This window comes from Haemaphysalis longicornis, unplaced genomic scaffold (genome assembly GCF_048455015.1).
Source record: "Haemaphysalis longicornis isolate Haplotype H1 unplaced genomic scaffold, Haemaphysalis longicornis Haplotype H1 scaffold_1, whole genome shotgun sequence".
Taxonomy (NCBI): Eukaryota; Metazoa; Arthropoda; class Arachnida; order Ixodida; family Ixodidae; genus Haemaphysalis; species Haemaphysalis longicornis.
In genome coordinates, this window is record NW_027526203.1 from 45,906,205 (window position 1) to 45,929,600 (window position 23,396).

Below are 23,396 nucleotides of genomic sequence, written 5' to 3' on the forward strand. Positions count from 1 at the left end.
GAAAGTTAAAGCTCGGCCCTTCAATATTTCTCTTTAAATTCGTCATAAAAAGTATTCGCAAACACTCGATGCAACGTTGAAGCAAGCTAAAAAGAACTACTACCAAAATAAAATTCTTCAAAACGGTAACAACACCCATAAGAACTGGCAACTAATCAGAGAATTCCTACAGCTGGGTGACGAGCAATCCTCTATAACTGAAATTGACGATGGTATGCAGACTTTAACGAATCCTATGGACATTGCTGACTCATTTAACACTTTTATTTCTAAAGTGAATGTAACACAGGCTAGTAACGTTTCATGCCTCCCTAGATGTCCCCATAGTTTTTACCTGCGTCCTGCCTCAGCTGACGAAGTCCATAATGTAATTCAAAATTTAAAAAACACTGGCCCCGGGTTAGATTTAATTCACCCATTTAAAATAAAGCTAGTTTCTCGTGACGTGTCCGCCGTACTTGCTAGCATAATCAATAACATATTTACGACCGGCGTTTTGCCGTCTGAACTTAAACGTGGCAAAATTGTTCCAGTCTTCAAAAAAGGAGAGCGCAATTTTTTAGCCAATTACCGCCCTATAACTATTTTTCCGTTCTTTAGTAAATTAATCGAGAAGATTTTTTCAGATCGTCTAATGGCATATTTTGCTAAATTGAACCTTCTAACGAACTGCCAGTTTGGTTTTCGCCCTAATCTTTCAACAGAACTTGCGCTTATAGAATTTACAGATAAAATTAAACAGCTCATTGACAAAGGACACTGGGCTGGAGCGGTATTTATTGATTTCACGAAAGCTTTCGATACCATTAATCATGAAAGTCTTTTTTCTAAATTAGAATCACTCGGAATTTGTGGGCCACCTCTAACACTTTTGCGGAGCTATTTAGCAGACAGGACCCAAGTGGTACGCCTTTTAGACGCAACTTCCCAACCTATAACTGTAAATCAAGGCGTTCCGCAAGGGTAAATTTCAGGTCCACTTCTCTTCTTAGTGTATATTAATGACTTGCCTACGTGCCTAAATAGCACAACTTGTATTCTTTACGCCAATGACACAACAATACTAACAGGTGATCCTAATTTAGACGCCCTAACAGCAAGGCTAAACAAAAACCTCGAAAATATTGCAGCATGGTGTAATAATAAACGCACTCCAGATAAACCCCACAAAAACAAAATATTTAATATTTCATACCTCTAATAAGCATCCAGTTTCAGTTCCAAGCCTTTGCTTTGAACGCACCGCCATTCCTGTGTCACGCACAGTAACATTCCTGGGAGTTCTACTCGACACTCATCTGAAATTTAATCTCCACGTGAAATCACTTACAAAAAAAAATTGGTTTTGGCATACGCGTACAAATTAGATCTCGAAGCTATTTTCAGAAACATAGCCTGATATCTCTATACTATGCATTTGTTCACAGTCATCTTAATTACTGCGTATCGTCATGGGGAAACACATATTCTACTCATTTGTCATGTCTCCATCATTTACAAAACCAAGCAGTTCGCCTAATTACATTCAGCCCTTACAACGCATCGGCGCTTCCCATATACACCAGTCTGAAGATTCCAGCGCTAAAACTTGCTTTTCAACTAAAACTGGGTGCTATCATCTTTCGGGCTCGCACACATGGCATAATTATTAGTAGCTTCTTAGATTCCCACCTAACAAACACCAACCTCACAAGATTTGCACAAGGCTTTAACCTACTGCTGCCTAAGGTCTACACTAACTACGGCAAACAAAGAGCCATTTTCGGAGCCATTAAACTATGGAATTCATTACCAATAACAATTAAATTGTCTTATTCTATGCGTTTATTCAACAGTAGTTTAAGATCGTTTTTGCTTAACAATCTTTCCGAATAATAAAGTCTCGTATAGTAGTTAATCGTGTTTTTCCAGAGCTAATATTGTATAATTTCTTGTTCTAGTGCTTCCATATTTTATTGGCGTGTTACACTGATCCGTACCTAACTGCGAAATTTTAGTACTTGTACAAAATATTGCTTCTTCATTGCACAGCCATGCTTGCCAACTTTTTTTTCTTTTTTTCTTAATAATACTTTTTGTGTTTCCCCCTGTTTATAGTACTCAAACCTTTTTTTTTCTGAGATATAATTGCAGACTTTTTTGTTATAGTGTTTGCATATCCAATTAGCGTGCTAAACTGACCCGTACCTCGACTGCCTACATATTTTTTAACAACATTTTCGCATTTATTAACAGGAGGTCCCCCCGACAGTTTCACTTTGGGACCTCCTTCTGTACTAATAACTACGTGCAATGTGTATGTACCGAAAAATGTTTAATAAATCCTTGAAATCCTTGAAATCCTCAGGTTTCACGTTAGTGGAGATGGCCCGCTTTCTGCACTAAAGGATCAATTTATTGTGGTATTTTTTGCTAACGCCGAAGTGCCAAGCCCAAGCTTAAAGGGGACATGCAGACAAAATAATTATTTGTTTTATTCGAAAGATTTCGTGTTTTATAGTACCCCCCGCGCTTCTCCGGCAGCAAACGATGCCGTATTCATTGAGAAATTAGTCAGTTTAGGTTAAAATCTTGATTCTCACGCCAAATCACTTGTTTTTGTGACGTCTGCCATGAAGTCACCGGGGCGGGCATTCAAACGAACTTACATTGCGCCATTAGGGTCTGCAGCATTGCTTACCGTCAGTACTCTCAGATGGCTACCCTACGGAGCCGCGGACCGTTGTCCGCCGTTGGTTTATTTTTTACCGTATGTGATCCTGGCTTGTTTTTGTTACGGTAGAAAGTAATCGCTTCGTGAAACATGGGGTATGCTCGACAAACAGGGTCACGCAAGACAGCGTGGCTTACGCCAATCAGCCAGTGTCGTGTAAGACAACTTCAAAGCGGCGGACTGCTGTGCAGCTCAAACAAGCCTAGTGCGCCCAGTACCAACACCAGTGCATGCGCATCGGTACTTCTATGTTTACGTGATTTTCGTAACTTCCATTGTTTCTCGGAACATTGCTGGCGCTAGGCGGGACAAGGACGACGAATTACACACAACAGGAGCGCACTCCTTGTCCCGCCTAGCGCCAGCAATGTTCCGAGTAAGAAACCAACTAGCCCCATTTCAAGCTCTGGTTCCATTGTTTACCCCACCATTTTTACGGCTGTAAAATGAGTATGAATTACATTTAAGCGTGAATAACTCGTTCAGCAAGCTACCTAATTTCAGCAAGCTACTAATTTCAGCAACTCGTTCAGCAAGCTACCTAAGCTACCCTACCTAATTTGCGTTTGCTTTTGCCTGCCTCAGCCTGCCACAGCTGGGCAGATGACATCAGAGATTCGGTTGTGGGAAATGAGCTAGTGGGTCGCATGGCCATTTCCTCTGTGCTTATTGTATAGGTTATTTGAGCGAAGTGTGCGTTAAAAGTGGTGTCAGTATGATTCTCACGAGGCAATCTTTCGAATGAAGTGAACTTGTGTTTTTTCTGCATGGCCCCTTTAAACAGCCCCGCTGGGAATGCGAATACAAAATAACCAAAATGGGCAGACCATGTAACCTTCTTCGTTTGCAGAAAAATTTAGAATTGGCAAAAGTAACACATCTAATTGTTATAACAGCCTAAATTGAGATAATTGGTCACAGAGAATTTCTAAAAACCGAGGATAAGAAAAGCGCAAATTGCGAGCTTCGCAAAAAATGAACTGGTGAAATAAAAGTATGCGTCTTATACATCTCCTGCAAAATTGGAACACTGAACTATTGATTGATTGTGGGGGTTTAACGCGCCGACGCAACGCAGGCGATGAGGCGCGCCGTAGTGGAGGGCTCCGGATTAATTTTGACCACCTGGGGATCTTTATCGTGCGCCGAAATCTCGTACACACGGGCGTTTTTGCTTTTCGCCTCCATCAGAAAAGCGGCCGCCGCGGCCGGGAATCGAACACGCGACCCCGTGCTCAGCAGCGCAACGCCTTAGCCACTGAGCCACCGCGGCGGGTGGAACACTAAACTAAGAAATCCCCGAAAACAATGTTGACAATACCAATATAATATAACGAAAATGAACAAACCGCTAAAGTCCTACATTTGTACGGAAATGCAGAGTTGGCGGAAGTAGCAGATTTAATCTCAATAACAGTCTAAATGGAGATAACTGGTCGAACCAAAAATAACAAATATATAAAAAATAAAATTTTACCAGAAATCAAGAAATAAGAAAAATAAAAAAAAATCAATGTTTTACAAAACCCAAGTGACGAACTCAAAATTATGCATCTTCTCCGAATAATGAAAACAAAACTACAACGGTCCGGTAAAGAATGTCGGAAATACGACAAAAATAGTGGAAATGGACCATTTGCGAAGCCCTGCATTAGCAAGAAATCCAGAATTGGCGGAAGTAAAACATTTATTCTTCTAATTTCTGGTCAAAGAGAAGTTTGAACAACAAAAATGCCGAAAATTGAAAACCAGACTAAGAGAAACTGGCGAAATCAGAAATATACATCTTATTGATCTCCTCAAGAAACGCAGGCTTAAATAAGAAGATAAAAGGAGCTTAAAACACACAAAAAAAGATAGCGTTGTCTTAACACATTGTTGTCTTAAATTGTGTTGTCTTAACACAAATAAAAAAGTTGCAAAAACGGACCATCCCTGTACTACACCTTGAATCTGCGGAAAATACATAATTGGGGATGTGAAAACACTTAATCGCTTTACTTACATAAATGTACGTCATTGGCGAAAAGAAACAAAACAAAACTTCGGTACAATTAAATATCCCGACGTCGTTCCCTACTTATAGCGAAATCCGGCTCCAAAGAACACAAAATGTAGGTAAGTGGCATAAGAATGCAACGCACTAGTAGACAATTTTCTGAATTTCTGCAGATTTTGTGTACTAATATTAGGAATGGGGGTGTGCCCGTTACTTCAGACGAGCTTAATATATGGTATGTCGAAGGTATCTGAAGTGTGCTGGCCGTTACTCCTATTCACGGACTCGTGGCCTGCCCATAAACAAAAATCCTTTTTTTTCGCGAGAGTTTGCCTTACGGCATAACAGTCATATATACAACATTACATTGGTTTCACGCAGAAACGTCAACAGAGACCGGTACTGGGGGCCCCGCGGAACCGCTATAATAATTCATGCAATTCCTGCAGGCCGGATGATTGAAATAGCAGGGCTGAAACTGACTACTTTGATGTGCCACTTGACTGGCACACTATAAAGTATGCAAGCTGGCCCAGCAAGAATAAAAAAAAACTTAGATTCACCCTTTCAGCAGTCCAAAAAGCAACACAGCGGCTTAGCGAACGAAAAAAACTTTGTAAATCATTTATAAGTTATTTATAGGGCGCACATGTTATTCTCGCTTAAATAAATTCGGTTGTAGTTCTTTTATTTCTTGAGTGTTGTCGTCAACGTTCGCTGCTAACCCCCTCAAGATGCGCCACCATCTAGCCCACGAAGCCATCCTCTAGTACTTAATTCATAATAAAGTAAATGCGAAAAAAGACAGCCACAGATAGTAGAAAGGAAAGAGCGCGTCATCCCGTGTACTTCCTTCTCGCTGTCGCGTTCTTTTTCCGGGGATTGTTCTATCAAGCCACCCTCCCCCAACAGCCCCGCTTGGAGCACCCTATAGCTCGAGGTTCTCCTTTTCGCCACGCCTCTTTCACATGTGCTCTGTGGTCCTCTGTTCTTATGTCGCCCTCTGGCGGCAGATGGACGGTGGAAATGTTTCTGACATTGTCCCTCTGTTCATCACGAAATAATACAACTAGTCAACGAGCTTACCGGTCAGACATCTCACCGAACAGCAGCACACCGACTAGAGCTCCCGCCATGACTACGCTCTGCACGACCGATCGGTGATAGCCACGGCCGCAAACCAGGTCCCACTGCACAAGCACAATCATCTTAGTTATCGTTATCGCCGTCCCCTGTACACAAAAAAAAACACAGAGAAAAACCACTCCCACAGGTGCAAGTTACCTCTCATGAATAAGGGTGACACAAAGAAATACGAGTCAAATGTACTCCAATGTGGCCGAGATCCTCTATTATAGCGCTCAGTAGCGGTCAATTGCAACTGGCCACGTGTAAGCTGCTTCACCTCCGGCCCTCCTGATTTTTTTGGGGGGATGAAGATGGAGCAGGTAAACGGCGTGGGCTGAAATTTGGGTGCCGGTTAAATATCCCAGTGCGGTCTGAGCTATTTATAATGCAGTCATCCAGTACTGCGCAACTTGTGCTCTAGATGTAGCCTTCTCGCTTAAATCCAAATCTTAAAATTCCTATTTGGAGAACTTTAAAACGTGCGTAGATTCAAAATTTATTACGAGGTGTTGTTTTCTATGCAGTGATTCAGGAAAAATTGCTCGTTTCAAGCAAGAAGCAATGCCGAAGGTTTGCACGCCACGGCCGCAACAGCAACAACGAAAAACAAAAACAAACAAAACAAAAAACAAACACAGCAACCAGGACTTGAGCAAGCTCTTCAGACCTCATTATTGGCTAGCGCCATATGTTTTTTTCTACATTAAGTAAACACACTTCAAGTATAAACCCCACATGAGCAGGAATTCGCAAATAAACGTTTCTGAATTATAATAACAAGGCCCTCAGCAAATTTAACGAAAAACAATTTCAGGAATATTCTACAAAGAAACCACTGGCATAACATCCTTGCACATGGGTCATCCCATGCCAAACGTCCCAGACAGTAGGCTGGGCTATCCTCCGATTAAACTAAAAAAATGTGGTCGATCACTTCACTACACCATTCGTTGTCAGAACCAATTTTTTTAGGAAAGTTTTTTTTTCTCAAAGCAATTTGAATATCATGGTTGTGACCAAAACCTAGGTTGGAAAAACAATTCGCAAAAATAAAATCTACCGAGCGCGGCAGAACAATTCCAGTTGTTCGAATTTCTTGTATAATATAATTTCTTATACAATATAATTTCTTCCGTGGTGCTTACAAGTGCACCTTTAGAATGGATCTGTCCTATAGACTAGGCAGCCGCGCGGCGATGCTCATCTAGTAAGGCCTGACGAGTACGCGTAGGATGCTTATTACGGGAACGCACGATGGTTCCAGTGTATCTCAATGTGCCATTGTTGAAGCTAACATTTCAGATTTCTTCAGACATGCACCTGGCCCCTCATAATCTGCATCGTATAGTTGGTACAGGCTCTGCGTCAGCAGCTGTTCTTCACATCGTCTATGATAGTTGTTTAACGAAGCTGTCTCAACTGCGAGCCCGCGAACTTCCTGCTTGAACATTTGGCATGCAACAAGTAAAGGCAAGTTTGACCACAAGCTACTCGTCAATACTGCACTTACATTGCTGCAAAACATTCATCCTTTAGAACCGATGACTTAAGTTTCCAAAGGCCCTACTGCGGTCAGAAGGCAGAACGAGCACCGCCTCCTAGATGCAAGACAACGATGCAGTGGTCAGAAAAAGGCATCGGTTTAACCTTAGAATTGGGGTTGCTGCAAAGGAGCGCTGAGGAAACGTAAATCCTGTCAAGACGTGGAACTTTCCTCCAAGATGTATGTACGAGCAAGGAGATCGAAACGGCACTTCGGTATCAACTAGCCCAGCAGTCGCAAGAAGGGAAGACAAGACTTCAGCGCTCCTGTATCGAGAAGTAGGCGTCCCAGTACTGTCCCCGGGCTCGAAAACGCAGTTGAAGTCGCCCATCAAAACAAGAAATCGACCTGTGCTTAGATAACTGGCTAAGTTCTCGAAAAACCGGGTTCGTTTGACACGGTCATTGGGAGAGTACACCTTGATCAGACGCCATTGGGCCCAAGACAACACAAGACTACAACAAATCAACCACCCCTCACGAAGAATAGGACAGACCCTTCCTCAGAAACAAGCAAAAGCCGGCTGAGAGACCTACTTAGTGTGACACAGCCACTCGTAATCTAAGAGGAACGACCGCAAAGCTCCATCAGTCACCTCCACACTCTCAATTTTTGTCTCCTGCGCAGCAATAAAATCTATATGATTTCGGGACAATAGACTCGCCAGCTGCAGGTGTTTTTGAAGGGTCCTGAACACATCCACATTCAAAGTTGCAAACTTCAGTCGCATTCCGGGAGCAGAGCATTTCCTTTGTGTTCGTAGCGCGGGCGTTGGCCTTAGACTAGGCCGCGCGTTATAGCGCGTGCTAACGCGGTCCACGTTGGTAATCGTGTGAAAGCCTGCGGACGCAACGATCCTGGCCTGCCAGTCATGGAGAACTTTCAGCGGAAGTTCGGAAAAAAATGTGAGGTGCAACAGCGGGGTCTCCGACGAAGGAAGAGGTGCCGCCAGCTCTGCTGCTTCTCCAGGCTTACACCCCTAGTGCAAGCTGCGCCAATTTTTTCCTGCTTTAAGCGAGAAAATAAGTTTTATATTGAGCGGCCGCCTCGGGCTTAGTCCGCGGGCCGTCAGTTCACTTTACTGAACCGATGGTTCTCCTGCGACAGGTCAGAGGTGCGGCGGCCACGCAGTTTGAGAGACCGCATGTTTTGGTTAGCTCTACCAGTGTTGTGTGCTTGGTAAAAGTGATTCCACTTGTATCTTCCGGCCTTCTGCGGTGCCGCAGACGAAGTGAGTCAGTGAAATCGGAAGCGGAAAAGACCAAGGACGACACCTCCTGTCAATTTGTAAGGATAGGGCATGGTGCAGGGCTGCAGGGAGGGAGGGAACTTCTTTACTCACTGCATCGCCAGTGTTGGCGGTAGGCAAGAACGAGTAATCTTAAGTTCTGCCAAATTTTCGGAAAAGTTTCTAGACGCAATGGAAGAGCTCAAGCGGCACTACTTCATGAGCAAACAGCAAGCAACGTATCTGAAGGGCCTGAAAAGCAGCGTGAATGATGAAATGATTCGTCTTTTAGACCCCGCGGATAATTATAGTTTTTCGTTCAAGATGCTCTATGTCGTAGCACTTGATAAATGCGCAATCCACAATGCACCCCTTCGCAAGCCACGATACACACACGATACACCCCTTCGTTTATTGACAAGATATAGGGGAAATCCCCAAAGTGGAGTAAATTTCAGGGAAGGAAAGTTTCACGACGTCAACCTTTAAGGACTCTTTAAGGACTGCTGTCCATCACTTCGAGTTGCTGATCAATTCGCTCTCGCGCTAGAAACGGCTAGCCTCCTGGTTAGCTCAGTTGATAGAGTACTGCCCTAAATAGGCGGTGGTCCCGGGTTCGAATTCTAGACCAGGATGAATTTTTCTTCAACTACAATTTTATACACCATTTCAAAAGAGTTCAAGTGTGTATTCTTCATAAACCGCCGCACACTGAGATAAGCGCCTGAACATGAGCGGTATCGCAAATTCTTCAAAGTTCAATGTGCTTGACGCTCCGAAACGGCTGGCATCCCAATTACCATATTTTTCTTCGTGCCCTTACCGTCAACAATACAAAAACTATGCTGCTGCATTGTCCCTAAAAAGTTTCAACAGCTGTAAAAATGATAACATATGGCACAAAAACACCCCATTGCTTCCCCGAAAAGCACATTTTGAGATGCACTAGCAACTGTGAAGGAGTGTCGAACGGTAGCGCGGTTTTTTTTATCAACTCAAATTGGTTTACAGCGCTCCGTAGAATATTTTACTATTGCGAATTTTTTTGCAAGCTAGGTTTTGGTCACAGCTACAATATTTACATTGCTGTGAGAGAGCAAAAGATGTTTGCTATCAAAATTTTCTTAAGACAACGATTAGTGGAGTGAAGTGATCGACCGTGATTTTTACAGTGTAGTCAGAGATGGTCGAGCGCACTGCCTGGAACGTTCGCCGAACCTTCCAGGCAGTGCGCTTAAAAGTTTTAAGAGAAATCGCTGCCAGAGGTGCTAATGCAACGGACAGGTCGCCACGGCAAATGGTGTTTTGCAGACATATACGAATACAGGTCGGGTGCATGTCAAACCTCCTGGTTTTGGTCAACGCTGCAAAACACCACAGGAACACCTCTCATTTGCGTCCGAAGTCGACAAGCCCCTTTAAGGGCATGAAAAATCACAACTGACTGTCCGTTGAACGCGGGCGTTCAGGTGATTTCCAGTCCTGTTCTACAGCAGGAAAGCCGCGAGGAAACCTATGGTTATGAAAGCAGTGGTTTCAATCAAAAGAACACCAATCCACCGTTGTCTCCAGCAACCGGTATTGAGCAGCAGCGCGGAGAAAAGTCAAGTTTAGATATGACACAACGCTTTCAATTTCCAAAAAAACATGGCGGCCAGTATTTTTTATAATTACAAATGTATGTACTAGCAGTTTCTAGTATGTTCAACAAATAAATTATGTCATTGCGCGCCGCAACTTCAAACAGCGCCGGGGTTTTCTGGGATTCCTGCTATAAACTGATCACAACTGCTCGTAGTTTACCGTTGTCGATAAAGAATGGTAATTCAGAGCATTTAGGGCCTAACATTTTATAGTGTTTAATAGGCTCGAGTACAGCGGCAGGAGAAACAGCCACGTCGTGCTTAAAAAAACGGCATGAATAGCCGCAAATAGTATATGTTCTGGTAGTCGCGTATACTCTGAAATGACGGAGCAAAATTGACTCGCTCAAAACATAATACAGCTATGCTTGCTCTCTGAATGCAAAGTCTTCCTGTCGAGCTGAGTTTTCAATAAACAAATTAGTTTATCCATTCAAAATTTTCAAAAATACCGAAGGATATAAAGCTTGGTATCAAAAAGAACAAGAATAAAGGGTTGGGATGCTTCAATATTAAAGAAATCCAGAACGAGCACAAAACAGAAAGATAAGGCAGAAGGAACGTCACCTTAAAACTACAGATTTGATTCAGAAAACCAAGGCAATATGCAAGTAACCAGCTCAAGGAGCACCGCAACACTAGCCTTAATAAATTAGGATCAGAGGTCGGAAAACAAGGAAAATTCAAATTCTAAAAAATGGCTTCGGTACGCATCTCGCATACAGTATCGCCTTTTTAACAGCAGAGCTGTTGGAAGTCCTGCTTTTACGTACGTCTGCTGTGAAACGGGCGTCACGCAGATCGGCACGGGGCAAGAACATGTGTCGGAGCAAAAAGGCCCATTGCGGCAAGCGTGGGCGAGCGACCATGTAATGTCACAAGAACGCTGACTACAAAGCATCGTTACTGCGACGGCGAAGGAGATGGTAGCGGCATCTGATAGACGGAATTATAGCGGCCACAATTTATTTCCGGGCTGCGTAGTTAAATTGCGATCGCGGCGGCCGCGCAGTTTCTCCCCCCGCGACAGATTACGCCAGCTTAACCCCAGGCAAGCGCTTGTGACGTTATCTGGTCACTCTAAGAAGTACCGTTTCCCCTCCTATCTTGTTCTTACTCTGTGAGCAGGGGTAGGAGCAGGTTACTAGACCCGCCCGCGGCCTCGCAGAAACCGGTTCCCGGACCCATCGATAGATGGCACAGTGGATTTGCATCTACTAGAGTTCCTGTATATGCTCCCGCAGGGAGCTAAGAGTTGCGCGACCCTTTTCCACGCGCCGCCGTGATTGCGACACTCCGGTTATCCATGCAGCGCAGAGAAGCCCCCACTACGGCTGCGCCGCAGCCACCGACGCGGGCGGCACCACGCCCCACCCAGGAACAGGAACAGCAGCCGCAGAAGCGTGAGGCGCCGCCGACCGAAGCGCCCCCACCGCGCGTCGGCCGCCGTCGGAAGCGTGGCGGCGAGGCTCCTTCACCCGCGACGGGCGGCTTTCCCGCAGCAATCCGGATAACAAAGATGGCGGTTGGTCACGCAACTCTTAGCTCCCTGCAGGAGCTATATACAGGAACTCTAGCATCCAGTGTTGTACACGTTCCTCCAAAATAGGAACGAAAGCTCGTTCCTCGTTCCTTGCCAATTTTGAAACGAGTTCCCATTACAAGTTCCTTTATTGCGAAAGGAACGCGTTCCAGTTCCACTTCGAAAATTGGAACGTGTCGTTACATTAACGTTACAATTAGGTTTTTAAATTAAAATATAGTGTCGGATAATCCTGGGTCGAAATTAAGTGAGACATTTAAAACTCACATCGAACTACATATATTATAAGAATATTAACACCACCGGCAGCAGATTATCTAGAGATAAAGATAATCAAAAGAAACGCTCCTAGGCGAATTTTTTCAGGGAGCACCGGACAAACTCCAGACGGCTCGGTGACATTTCGGTGCAGGATATTTCGGTGCGGAAATTTCGGTGTCCAAATTTCGGCGCCGAAATTATCCGGTGCTTGCCTGTTTGCGACAGCCGTTATATTTTTATTTCCGCTTAACATGGGTTATGGACAACGATATGGAGCAGTGAATTTATTTTTTTTATTTATGCCATATTCGATCTTTGCCAGGTATTTTTAGAAATTCTACATTTCTATATTTTTGTTTAATACCTCTTCCTGGGGACACCTGTTATGCAGCCGATTGAATTCTTTAGAACACGTTTTTTTTTTCATTTATGAGAGGTTGTTAATTTATATTCGCTCTTTTTTACCTAAGACAATTTTTGTATTTTTTTAAATCACACCCTCAAATTACATTAATTACATGCGCACTCTCAATATCCAAAAGTAACAAACATTAGCTAGCCCATCAGAATGAAGAGAACATTATGAAGAGTATTACGTAGGCTGGGCTGCCTTGCTAAAATGAATTCGCGAACACTGGTCTAGGATATTGTCGTGGAGGAAAAACGGGCCATTTGGGAAACAGCCGCAGGTTCTAATGTCCTAAATGCTGATTAAGCGCGTACCGGTTGTGCATACAAAATCCAGCCATTGTGTTCGGGACAACCAACCTTCGTTTAATGTTTACAAGCCTACATTTACCACATTCTAATTCTTTGTTCTAGTGCCCCCCCCTCCCACCTGTACGCTCGAATCTCGACCAGATTTCTTTTTCAGCCATATTATTTTCGGTTTCCCCTAAAAATCCTACTGGCGTGGTGGAGTTCATGGTCTCCGAAGCGTCACCGCAGTGATTTTTTATTTTTTTATTTAGAACATACTGCTAGCCTCTTAGTGGAGGCTTTTGCAGGAATTGGGTGATACATTCAGAACAATTACATAGCACACTTCGCGTTTAAAACAGAGAAAAAGCTTTACATTCACCATGGGCGCACGAAACCTCTATAATGTGACACAAAAAGCCACCCCAAAAGCCGCTGAGAACACAATGGCCACTATCGTTTGCTGGCTACGCCCTTCCGCGCGTCCCGGTCATACCGATGGCGCCCCAACTCCAGGAATCGCTCTTTCTGCACCTTCAATCGCCCCCTTGTGAATTAACTCATCAGGTCGCGCATATCATGGACACCCCAGGTATACATCGCTTTCTCCCATTATAAGGAGCAAAAAAAAAAAAATGAATAGGCTAGTGTGACGAGAGCGGCAACAGTCGCCTTCAAGTTTTCGAAGTCCAGTCGATGCAATGGTGAAGCACAAGTGACACCCCTCTCTCTCTACTTAGGGGGATGATTGCCGGCGGGGCTCAGCTTTCCCCTCCCCTAAGTGACGCCACCGTATGTGCGACGGTTGGTTTGTTAGTTTTAAGCAGAACTGACACCGAATGCAACGAAGGCGATATTGACTGAGAGATTAATTGAAACGAAATGCACACGCGCCTAATCGACCGCGTTTTTCTGTTGTTTTTTTGCGGTAGTTTTCTTGGGGGGGAAGGGGGGGGGGAGGGGAGGAATAGACTAAAAGCAGCAGCGTCTTGCACCGTTGGGTGAAGTGAAAGGAAAGCGCTTTGGTAACACTTAAAATATTAGGGTTGTTCACATGAATGTTAAAATAACAGAAAAATGGTTGAATGGATCCAAATTAACAACGTTAATTTTTACCATCTGTTACAGAAATTGGGTTTCACGTGGAAATGCTCCGCCAGGGTTTAGCGTTCGTTTCCACGAGCGGCGGTGCAAGTACAAGTCTCCAACGTAAAATCATATCAAGTCACGAAATTACAATATTAAAGCTAAAATGTTCAAAGAATGCCTGGGACATCCCCTCACTCAAAATGTCTGGGCCAAGACGTCGTGCACCAAAATGTCCGTGCACAGAAATGTCCACACTGAAACGTGCTGGACCGAAATGTCCGACACCGCAATGTCCGGATCCCGTTTAGCAGTCCGTCCGTTTCGTTTGCTACGTTGTTACCGGGTTAACCGGGACCGGTCTGCTCCTGAGCGCGTGGAAGGGCGAGTAGGAAGGGTGCGGAGGCACGGATATGGCGAAGGCAGGCCCGCGAAACTAATCTCCCTACCGCGACGAATGCCCAAGTGCCCAGCCGGGTCCCGGTCAACCCAGTAACAACGCATACGACAGAACGGACGGACTGCTAAAACTCTCTATTCTTTCCCCGCCAGGGAACAATTCTATCGGCCAGACGCGCATTATGGCCTCCCCAGACAAACGATGAAGGGTGAATAGCATTCTCGCGGCTACGCTATTAACCCGTCGAACGCCGCGCAAGCAACCAGCATGAAAGCAAACACAAGCTGCGGCCTGCTGCGTTGTTATTCTTCTGCCTTTGACCTTCGAGGAAGCACGTATGGCTGAAGGGCGGGCAAATTGACCATCTTATATGAAGAAAACGTAGTAGCGCTTTGTGGATTTTTGTACTCGAGCCTTGGCATCAAAAACAGCCAAATCCTAGCGATGTAACGGCAAGAACGCCGTTCCTGCCGTTCCTTCAAAAACGTAACGGTTTACCGTTACAGTTCCACCGACCCTTAATGGAACGGTGGCGTTCCTCCGTTCCTCCAAAAAGGAACTAGTTCCAGGAACGCCGTTCCTTGTAACGCCGTTCCGTACAACACTGCTAGCATCTACATGAGGGAAATATTCGGCTTCCAGAAGCCCTAGGATTTAAAGGGGCCCTGAGATGGATTTTAAAGTGTTTTTGTTTGTGTCAGAAAACTACTCTATAGTTCTTGTAGAAACAAGTCCAAAAATAGTAAGCATATTCGCTCACGCTAACAACAGGTATTACCCCGACGAGACAGAACTATTTGTTGGCTCGGCGGCTTGCGATGACGACATAGTCCGACCTCGTCCGAGGCGAAGCACTCATTTCATGGTTGGCCGCCGGAATGTCCGCGTTGTTTGACGGCGGCGGTCGTTGGTTTACAGCGTCCTCAGCCCGACGAACGAGTCAACCTACTCCCTGCCCCCGAGTCGACTGGACTCGCCGAGACGGCTATCCGATCCAACCCGTCTGCTTATACATGGGAGGGTTAAGTCCAAAGAAACTTTATTTCGACTGAACGCGCCCACGTCGGGTCAATGTAAACGGGGCTCAAGGCACCCGGCCTTAGCCTGGACTGGTTCCTCTCCCTCATGTTAGTGGAGGAAGAGGGGAAGGAACCTCCCGCCTTACACGTTGAGCTGCCGATCCCTTTATGAGAACCGTAGAACTTGCACGGGCGGCGTTACTATTCTCAGCCGTGGCGTTCGAGCCAATACAAGAGAACAATGCACGGTTCCGCTATTTCAGCAGATTTCAGACTGGACACTGGAACCGGCTTAATTTTTTCGACCTTGTCACAATGGTGCCGCTCATACTTATACATGGAGGTCGTTCTATTTAAGGCTTCGGGCCTTTGCGATGACGCTTTAGCGCGCTGTAAAAGATGAAAAACAGATTATAGAATGCTTGTCTCGCGAAAAAAAAAAACGAAAGGTTGCTGTGATTTTTTATCTACACACCACTTCGAGCAGCCGCGAAGGGACCATGCAACACTGCCGATAAGCTTCCACTTTTCAAAGCGAAGCTGTCCGTGCCTCACTTATGGAGTGTTCGTTCGAGTAAAATACGCGGCAGGAAATCCAGCTTTAAGCACACCGCAGGAAAGCAGCCACACAGAATGGGTTTCACAATGGGTAAATCAATCATACACCACATAACGTATGGCATGTCTTTGCACACTTAACTCGCGCCCTCGTAATACGCAAAATGTAGTTTGGCTGTGCACCTGGTAGCGGTGATGAGGACGACGAAATACATTCTTATAAGAAGGGTCGTAGTTTGGCTTTAAACCTTGGTTGTGTGGCGTCGAACGTTGTTTTCTGCCTTCGGCATTCGGCTAAGCTGAAGTGGGCTTTGGTTTCGCGCTTTGGCAATTTGTATTTTGGAATTCGAGAGCCGAGCTGTCGAAGTTAATCAATAAGCGTAAGACAGCTGACATACGGAAGTATAATATGGAGAGGATCGAATACGCGGTAAAGAAAGGAGGTAGCCTGAAAGCAGTGAAGAGACGTCTTGGCGTGGGGAAAAATCAGATGTATGCACTTAAGGATAAGCAAGGCAATGTCATCACAAATAGGGATAAAATAGTCACAGTGGCCGAGGAGTTCTATAGGGATCTGTACAGAAGCCGGGACATACAGGATAATGCCGAACGAGACAGTAGTTCAGAGAAGATAGACATCCCACCAGTAACGACCGAAGAAGTAAGGAAGGCTTTGAAAGAAATGAAAGGGGGCAAAGCACCTGGTGAGGATCAGATAACAGCAGACCTCTTCAAGGATGGCGGAGAAATTGTACTTGAAAAACTGGCAAACCTGTATACGCAATGCCTAATGACCGCAATGGTACCGGAATCTTGGAAGAACGCGAACATCATCCTAATCCATAAGAAAGGCAACATGAAGGACTTGAAAAATTACAGGCCGATCAGCTTACTGTCAGTCGTCTACATTTACCAAGGTAATCGCTAACCGAATCTCTGCAACCTTAGATTTCAGTCAACCTAAAGAACAAGCAGGGTTACGTAAAGGTTATTCAACAACGGACCATGTTCACACGATCAATCAGGTGATAGAGAAGTGCGCTGAGTATACTGAACCCCTATATATAGCCTTCAGAGATTATGAGAAAGCATTTGACTCGGTCGAAACCCTAGCAGTCATTCAGGCATTACGGAACCAGGGGGTAAATGAGCATTATGTAAGAATACTAGAGGATATCTACAGTGGGTCTACAGCTGCCATCATCCTCCATAGGGAGAGCAGTAAAATACCTATAAGGAAGGGTGTCAGACAAGGAGACACAATCTCTCCAATGTTATTCACAGCATGCTTACAAGAAGTATTCAGAACGTTGGATTGGGAACAGGTGGGAGTAAGGGTTAATGGAGAATACCTCAGTAACCTCAGATTTGCTGATGACGTTGCCTTGCTAAGTAACTCGGGGGACGAATTGCAAAGCATGCTTTCCGCACTGGGCGAACAGAGTAGAACCGTGGGCCTGAAAATTAATATGCAGAAAACTAAAGTAATGATCAATAACCTCGGGACAGCACAGCAGTTTGAGATAGGTGGCGAGGCAGTGGAAGTGGTAAGCGAATATATCTACTCAGGCCAAGTTGTGACCCCAGATCCCAACCATGAGGCAAAGATAGTTAGAAGGATCAGAATGGGGTGGGGTGCATATGGCAGACATTCTCAGATAATGAATAGCAGCCTACCATTGTCGCTGAAGAAGAAAGTGTATGACAGCTGCATCTTACCGGTACTCACCTACGGGGCAGATACTTGGAGGCTCACTAAGAGGGTTCAACTTAAATTGAGAACGACTCAGCGGGCAATGGAGCGGAAAATGATAGGTGTAACATTAAGGGACAAGAATAGAGCGGAGTGGGTCAGAGAGCAAACTGGTGTTAAAGACATATTAGTAGAAATTAAGAAGAAGAAATGGACGTGGGCAGGGCATGTAATGCGAAGGCAAGATAACCGCTGGTCATTAAGGGTAACAGAGTGGATCCCTAGAGAAGGCAAGCGTTGCAGGGGGCGGCAGAAAGTTAGATGGGCAGATGAGATCAAGAAGTTTGCGGGGATAAATTGGTCACAGCTGGCACAGGACCGAGGTAATTGGAGAATAATGGGAGAGGCCTTTGCCCTGCAGTGGGCGTAGATAGGCTGGTGATGATGATGATGATTTTGGAAATCGGGAGAGTGGATTTTGTACTTTGGCTTTGACTCAGGTTGCCTGTAAGAAAGCGTCACGTTTTACCATATTTCTCGCTAAGGAAGGGGCTTTGATTATCCCCCGTGCATGGAAAAATTGGGAAAGGTGTAGTTACCGAAGTACAGAGCTGCACTGGGGGATATGCCCGTAGCAGCAGATACGCCTTTCAGTTTACTTTTGCATTTGTGGCGAATTAAAGTGGCTATATCGAATGCATCTATTGCTGCAACTGAAACGAAGCCAGTCATTGCCCTAAATATCGCTGGACTGACGCCATTCGAGGGCGCACACACAAAAAGCGGGAAAGAGAGAAATATGCTTTGAGCTGGTTTTCGAGTATCTGATAAGCGTAGTGGAGTAGTTTTTGGCCTTGGTACTGTGTGGCTACAACTGGGTTCTGTAGGCGCTTGTTGGCTACATCATTGTAGTATATCAGATTCAAAAAAGTTTGGCAGAAAGCGTTGCACGGTTCCTTTAGTGATGTCGCGTCTTTGTATGAAGCTGGCGTAGCCTTTTATCTACACACAAAAACGGCGCCTGGGTGCCCTGCTTCTCAAAGACACGCCAGGATTAAGAGTGAGCAAAATTGGTTCTATTATTCAGCGTATTAAAAATTGTGTAGTGTCGACATTTGGTTCGATTTAATGGCGCAAGGTAGTTAAGGGTAAATACTATTAATAATAATTCTAGTAATAAATAAATGACTCAATCGTTGATTAACGGGCCCAGGAACAGCCGAAGGGCGTTTGCGCGGGCGAACGAAAAAAAAAACAAGCAAGGTACGATGCCCACACCTCATACGCAATGCAATTATGCATGATAGTGTTGCTAACAGAGAAAAATTACATACTTTCATAAACACACACTCCGACACGCACACACACACACACGCACGCACATGCACGCACATGTCCACATACAAAGAGAGAGAGAGAGAGAGAGAGAGAGAAGCACAGTAGAGCTCCTTGAAGTAAGGGATGTAAGACACCACACCAGGATCGTCGTACACAGTTACTGTTACAAATATATGCATAAAAATTATTACAATGCAAAATTGTACGAAAACAGAGTGACTCAAGATAGCTTATATGTAATAAACACCGCGCATAATTAATATACAAATGAAGTGAACTGCAAAAGGATATTAAGGATTGCTTTGATAGCATTTCATACTGAGGTGAGAGCGCGTAACAAAGATTTTTAGAGAAAAGGTCACTTACATGACAAGGTCCCATGCATGTTTTTTTATTTATTAACATACCTACATTCGCCAAAAGGCATTGTTGTAGGGGGGTGTGATACAGGAAAATAAACACAAAGAATCACACGCACGGCATAATGGTAACAAGGAAAAAAAGTCCAAAGAAAAACCAGCGCGAACAACAGACGACAGTGACACACTAAAAAAGCAAACAAACACGTTTTAGATTATGTGACCATGCTAAAGTTCTGCCAGGGCTTCGCATACAGAGATTATACCGGACACAACGGATAAATGCAGATAACAGCAGTGCACTGAAAAAGAGCAAAAAATACCCATTCAAGTCATGTTGTGCTCGTGCGCAAGTGCTGCCAGAGTGCAGCGGAAAACAGTTCAGTGGGGGCGGCAACAACAGTGTCGGGTAGGGCGTTCCACTCTTTAATCGACCGGGGGAAAAATGACGCTTGAAATGTAGATGTGCGGCAATAATATTCGGCTTTTTTTAACTGTTGTCCCTTCGCCTAGACACATACGTGGGCGGATGAAGGTACAGATGTTGATCTATTGCCACCTCCTCACACACAATCTGTTTCAAAAATAAACACCTAAAAAAGGTTCGTCGCAGTTGTAGAGTGTCCCATGAAATACATCGTTTGAGGTCTGTAACACTAATTCTGTAACTGCAAGAGATAGTAACAAATCGTGCAGGACGATTTTGAATTGCCTCCGGTTTATTTTTAAGGATCTTAGTGCTTGGGTCCCATACCACAACAGCATACTCTAAAATCGAACGTACGCTAGAAGAGTACAATATTTGATTGGCGTCTTGAGGAGCCTTATTAAAATTTCTTTTTATGAAGTTAAGAACACGTCCAGCTTTTAAGGTGATGTAGTCAACATGTTTATTCCATGAAAGGTCGGGTGAAAATAACACACCAAGATATCTATCGTGATCTACTTTTAAATGAAGAGCATTTCTTTATCTCACGATGTCACCCGGCGTTGTCGGCGTTGGCGTGCCTCGGCGTCCGCAACAGCCGTTCCAGGTGCGCCCTCTCCCCCACTCCTCTTCTCCCGCATCACGCTACCCTCCTCGCTCTCAACAAGAGGTCCGCACCCCTCCCCCTACACTACATAACAAAAATAATACTTACCGGCGCCTGGTGCCGATCCCACGACCCTGCGGGCGGAACGCAAGGTACATGGTGCTCAACCCACTGCGCCACAAAGCCGACACAGAATGGAAGGCTACACTCTTAATCTGGTTCCATATAAGTTCCAGTTAAAAAGGGCGATCCACATATTTTATGTGGAACCGAACGAAAAAATAACTGGAACGTGTCATATAGGTGGATCTTATCTGGAACCGTCAACTTGTTTTCTTTATGTTTGGGGTTTTTATCTGGAACCGAAAAAATGGGGTCATGCGGTGTCGGCGGTTCCGGTTACTGTTCCACTTATGTTCCAGTAAACGGTTGTGGAGAGTGCGTTTGTATATTTTTTGCTCGTGCCTTGTTCCACATAACTCGTGCACTGCAATGAAGTATGCACTCTTTCATGCATAAACTGGAACAATGAACCGCATATATATTTGGTGCTTCTTGACCGAAGATGCACTTGCGCGTTTAATATACACGCGCACCGCATATAAAATTTATTGAACTTACCCGACATCTATGAAACTGCCTTGCAGCAGTTAACTTTCATAATACGGCTAAGGTGTAGTTTTAGTGATGTCTTTTGACAGAAAACGAAATCCCACTTCTTTGCCAACGCCGTACAAAGCACTGAAAATGTCGAGAGGATATCTTATATAAAAGAATAAATTGCGGGAACCCATTTTCGGGTGTTCTGCGGCACTCAAACCGCTTTCGTGAACGTCGTATTTTTCTAATTTGAGGCGTGAAGTACAAAATAACCAGTGACTTGAATTTGAGAAGGACTGAACGTCTTCCCTTTACGCATCTGCCATTCGGGTGAAGCCATAACTGCTATAGTGCTGAAGAATTCGTGGTGCTGTTGTGAGCACCTTCATAACGGCATACTTGTTGAGGCTATTACATGTTATGCATTTGGTTTACAAAGCTTCGCAGAAACGGCAGTTTTTGTTCAACGCTCAGTCATCATGTCGCTGTGGTGTACTAGGCACACAATTTTAACTGCTTCTTAGGAATGCATAAATGGCTACATCCTGCGGTTGAATGGGTACATCCTGCGGTTGAATGGGTACTTAGTCCACGTTACTTGTGTTGTGGTGGGGTACATACACAATGTTAACCGACTGCGTCACATTTTACAGCGCACACATCATGCTATGCATGCAGTTATATACTTAGAAGTTCGTTTGTGTATTTCTTCTCGTCCCGGCTATTAATTTCCACAAGCAAACACGAAAGCCTGGAAAACGAAAACTTGGAGAACTAAATCTACCACGAGGCATTTGCCTTATATTCTATATATGAATACTGAAATAGTGTTCTTATTTTAAATTATGCAATGCAGTATCAGGAAAATCAGCAGTGTTAGCCTAATGTTGTTACTTATCATAGTAATTGAAGTTCACCGAATGACCTGCCTTCTCCTGCTGGTCCCCCCGTTGCTCTTTTCCTGCATTATTGGTGTTCAGGAAGAAAAACTGCTGGAAAATGGGCAGATGTATTATTACTCGCTAATTAGCTATGTCGGGCTGGATTCACTATACGGAAGTAGTTTTCTATAACGTGGGTATCAAAGGGCGTCGCTGTATATTTGATTGGTATTGGAGAGGCTTGTTAAGAGAACGCAGTCAATAAAGCAGCGTCGTTTTGTTTTCACTGCAAACAGCGAAGTAAAGCTGTCATGAAAGTTTATGCACACATATCGCACGCGCTTACGGCCCGCGGCGAGAAACAACTCTAGCCCAACTGTGTTAAATTGGCTAATATCTGAGCTCTTTGTTCCAGCCTCAGAGCCGCGTAGACGTCCGCTTAGAGGCCTATTCCCATTTTCCGAAGCAAATAAAAGCGATCAAGGGTGCCGAGTATGTGATCTCTTCGGCGGACTGGTCACTGGCCACGGCGTGCATCGCCCAACCCACGGAGGAAGAAAAAGTTGGCCGAAGCCATTACGAAACGATCGCCACTTCAGTGCGGCATGCCGTACGCATGCGCTGGCAGCCGCAAGGCCGCGACGTTTGCGTTGATGCATGGTATAGTGGGACGGCAACGGGTACAATGACGATGAGTGAAAAACAGGACTGCGTCAACCATTTAAACGACAGCAGTGCCCCTATCTCTTGGCGTTTACTGCGCTAGTATTACGTTCTTCTGCATGCAGCGCCACAAGTGGCGTTCTACAGCGGTTTTCTCGATTGCTCGCGTTATGCGCCTGATGTACTAGAGGCATTGTCAGTCAGAGTGGCGGGAACCGTTAGCAGTTTGGTTGTGGCGTGAAACTGCGGATTTCTTCATATCCTCGGGCTGTATTTACTGTTCGACGAAATGTCGTTTTGCCAGGAGGCTCAAAAAAGGTCAGTGCTGGTTATTTACGTTCTGGTAACGGTTGTTGTTCATTGTCTTGTTCATCACTGCGTCCGATAAACGTGCCGCTCCTCTACCTGTTGTTCGTGTTCAAGAAACGTTTGCTGCCGTTATTGGGGTGCCTCGATGCGCTCCCGCTCCGCTGAGGGTGAGGACAACCGCGTCGTCTGCGAGCCCAACCGCCATTTTCTTGCATCCGCTGGACGCGGGGCGCGCGTTTGCTGCGTGACGCGCCTTGATAGAGCTGGTCTCGCTAACAGTGTGGGCTTGATTTGGCTTTACGTTTGATATTCATTCCTTTTCTAGGGTAGATGAACAGAAGAGTACGGTTTTGGTGAAGGATTCTCTATTTTGAGATGATTAGCGAAGGTATGCTGTATCCCGTGTGTTTCTGTTGCGCTACATTTGATCACCATGAATTACCAACTAGCCCAGTCTACAGCTTTACTTTTGGTTGATGTAAGCGTGATGCGCCGGGATGACGCTTCGGGACTGAGAAAGGTCGCACACCTTCTTACAACGAGTGCCTTATTTCATGATACAAAATGAAAGAACTGAAGATACAAAGCACCGCACGTTTCATATCGGCCCGCCCGTTTGTATCAATCAAATATAAAAAGGCCGCAAAAGCATGATGAAACCTCCAACATAAACGCATAAAACCGTACGTCTGGTATCTA

The 23,396-nt window shown here is 44.8% G+C and overlaps 1 protein-coding gene across 2 annotated transcripts in view; it reads right to left on the reverse strand.

The window, feature by feature from the left end:
• Window positions 1-23,396, reverse strand: part of LOC144163826 (organic cation transporter protein-like) — a 152,703-nt gene that overhangs the window by 87,791 nt on the left and 41,516 nt on the right. For both annotated transcript variants that reach the window (XM_077694521.1, XM_077694523.1), the window contains exon 3: window positions 5,799-5,902. In XM_077694521.1, coding sequence (XP_077550647.1) covers window positions 5,799-5,902 — 104 coding nt within the window. The remainder of the gene's footprint in view (window positions 1-5,798; window positions 5,903-23,396) is intronic.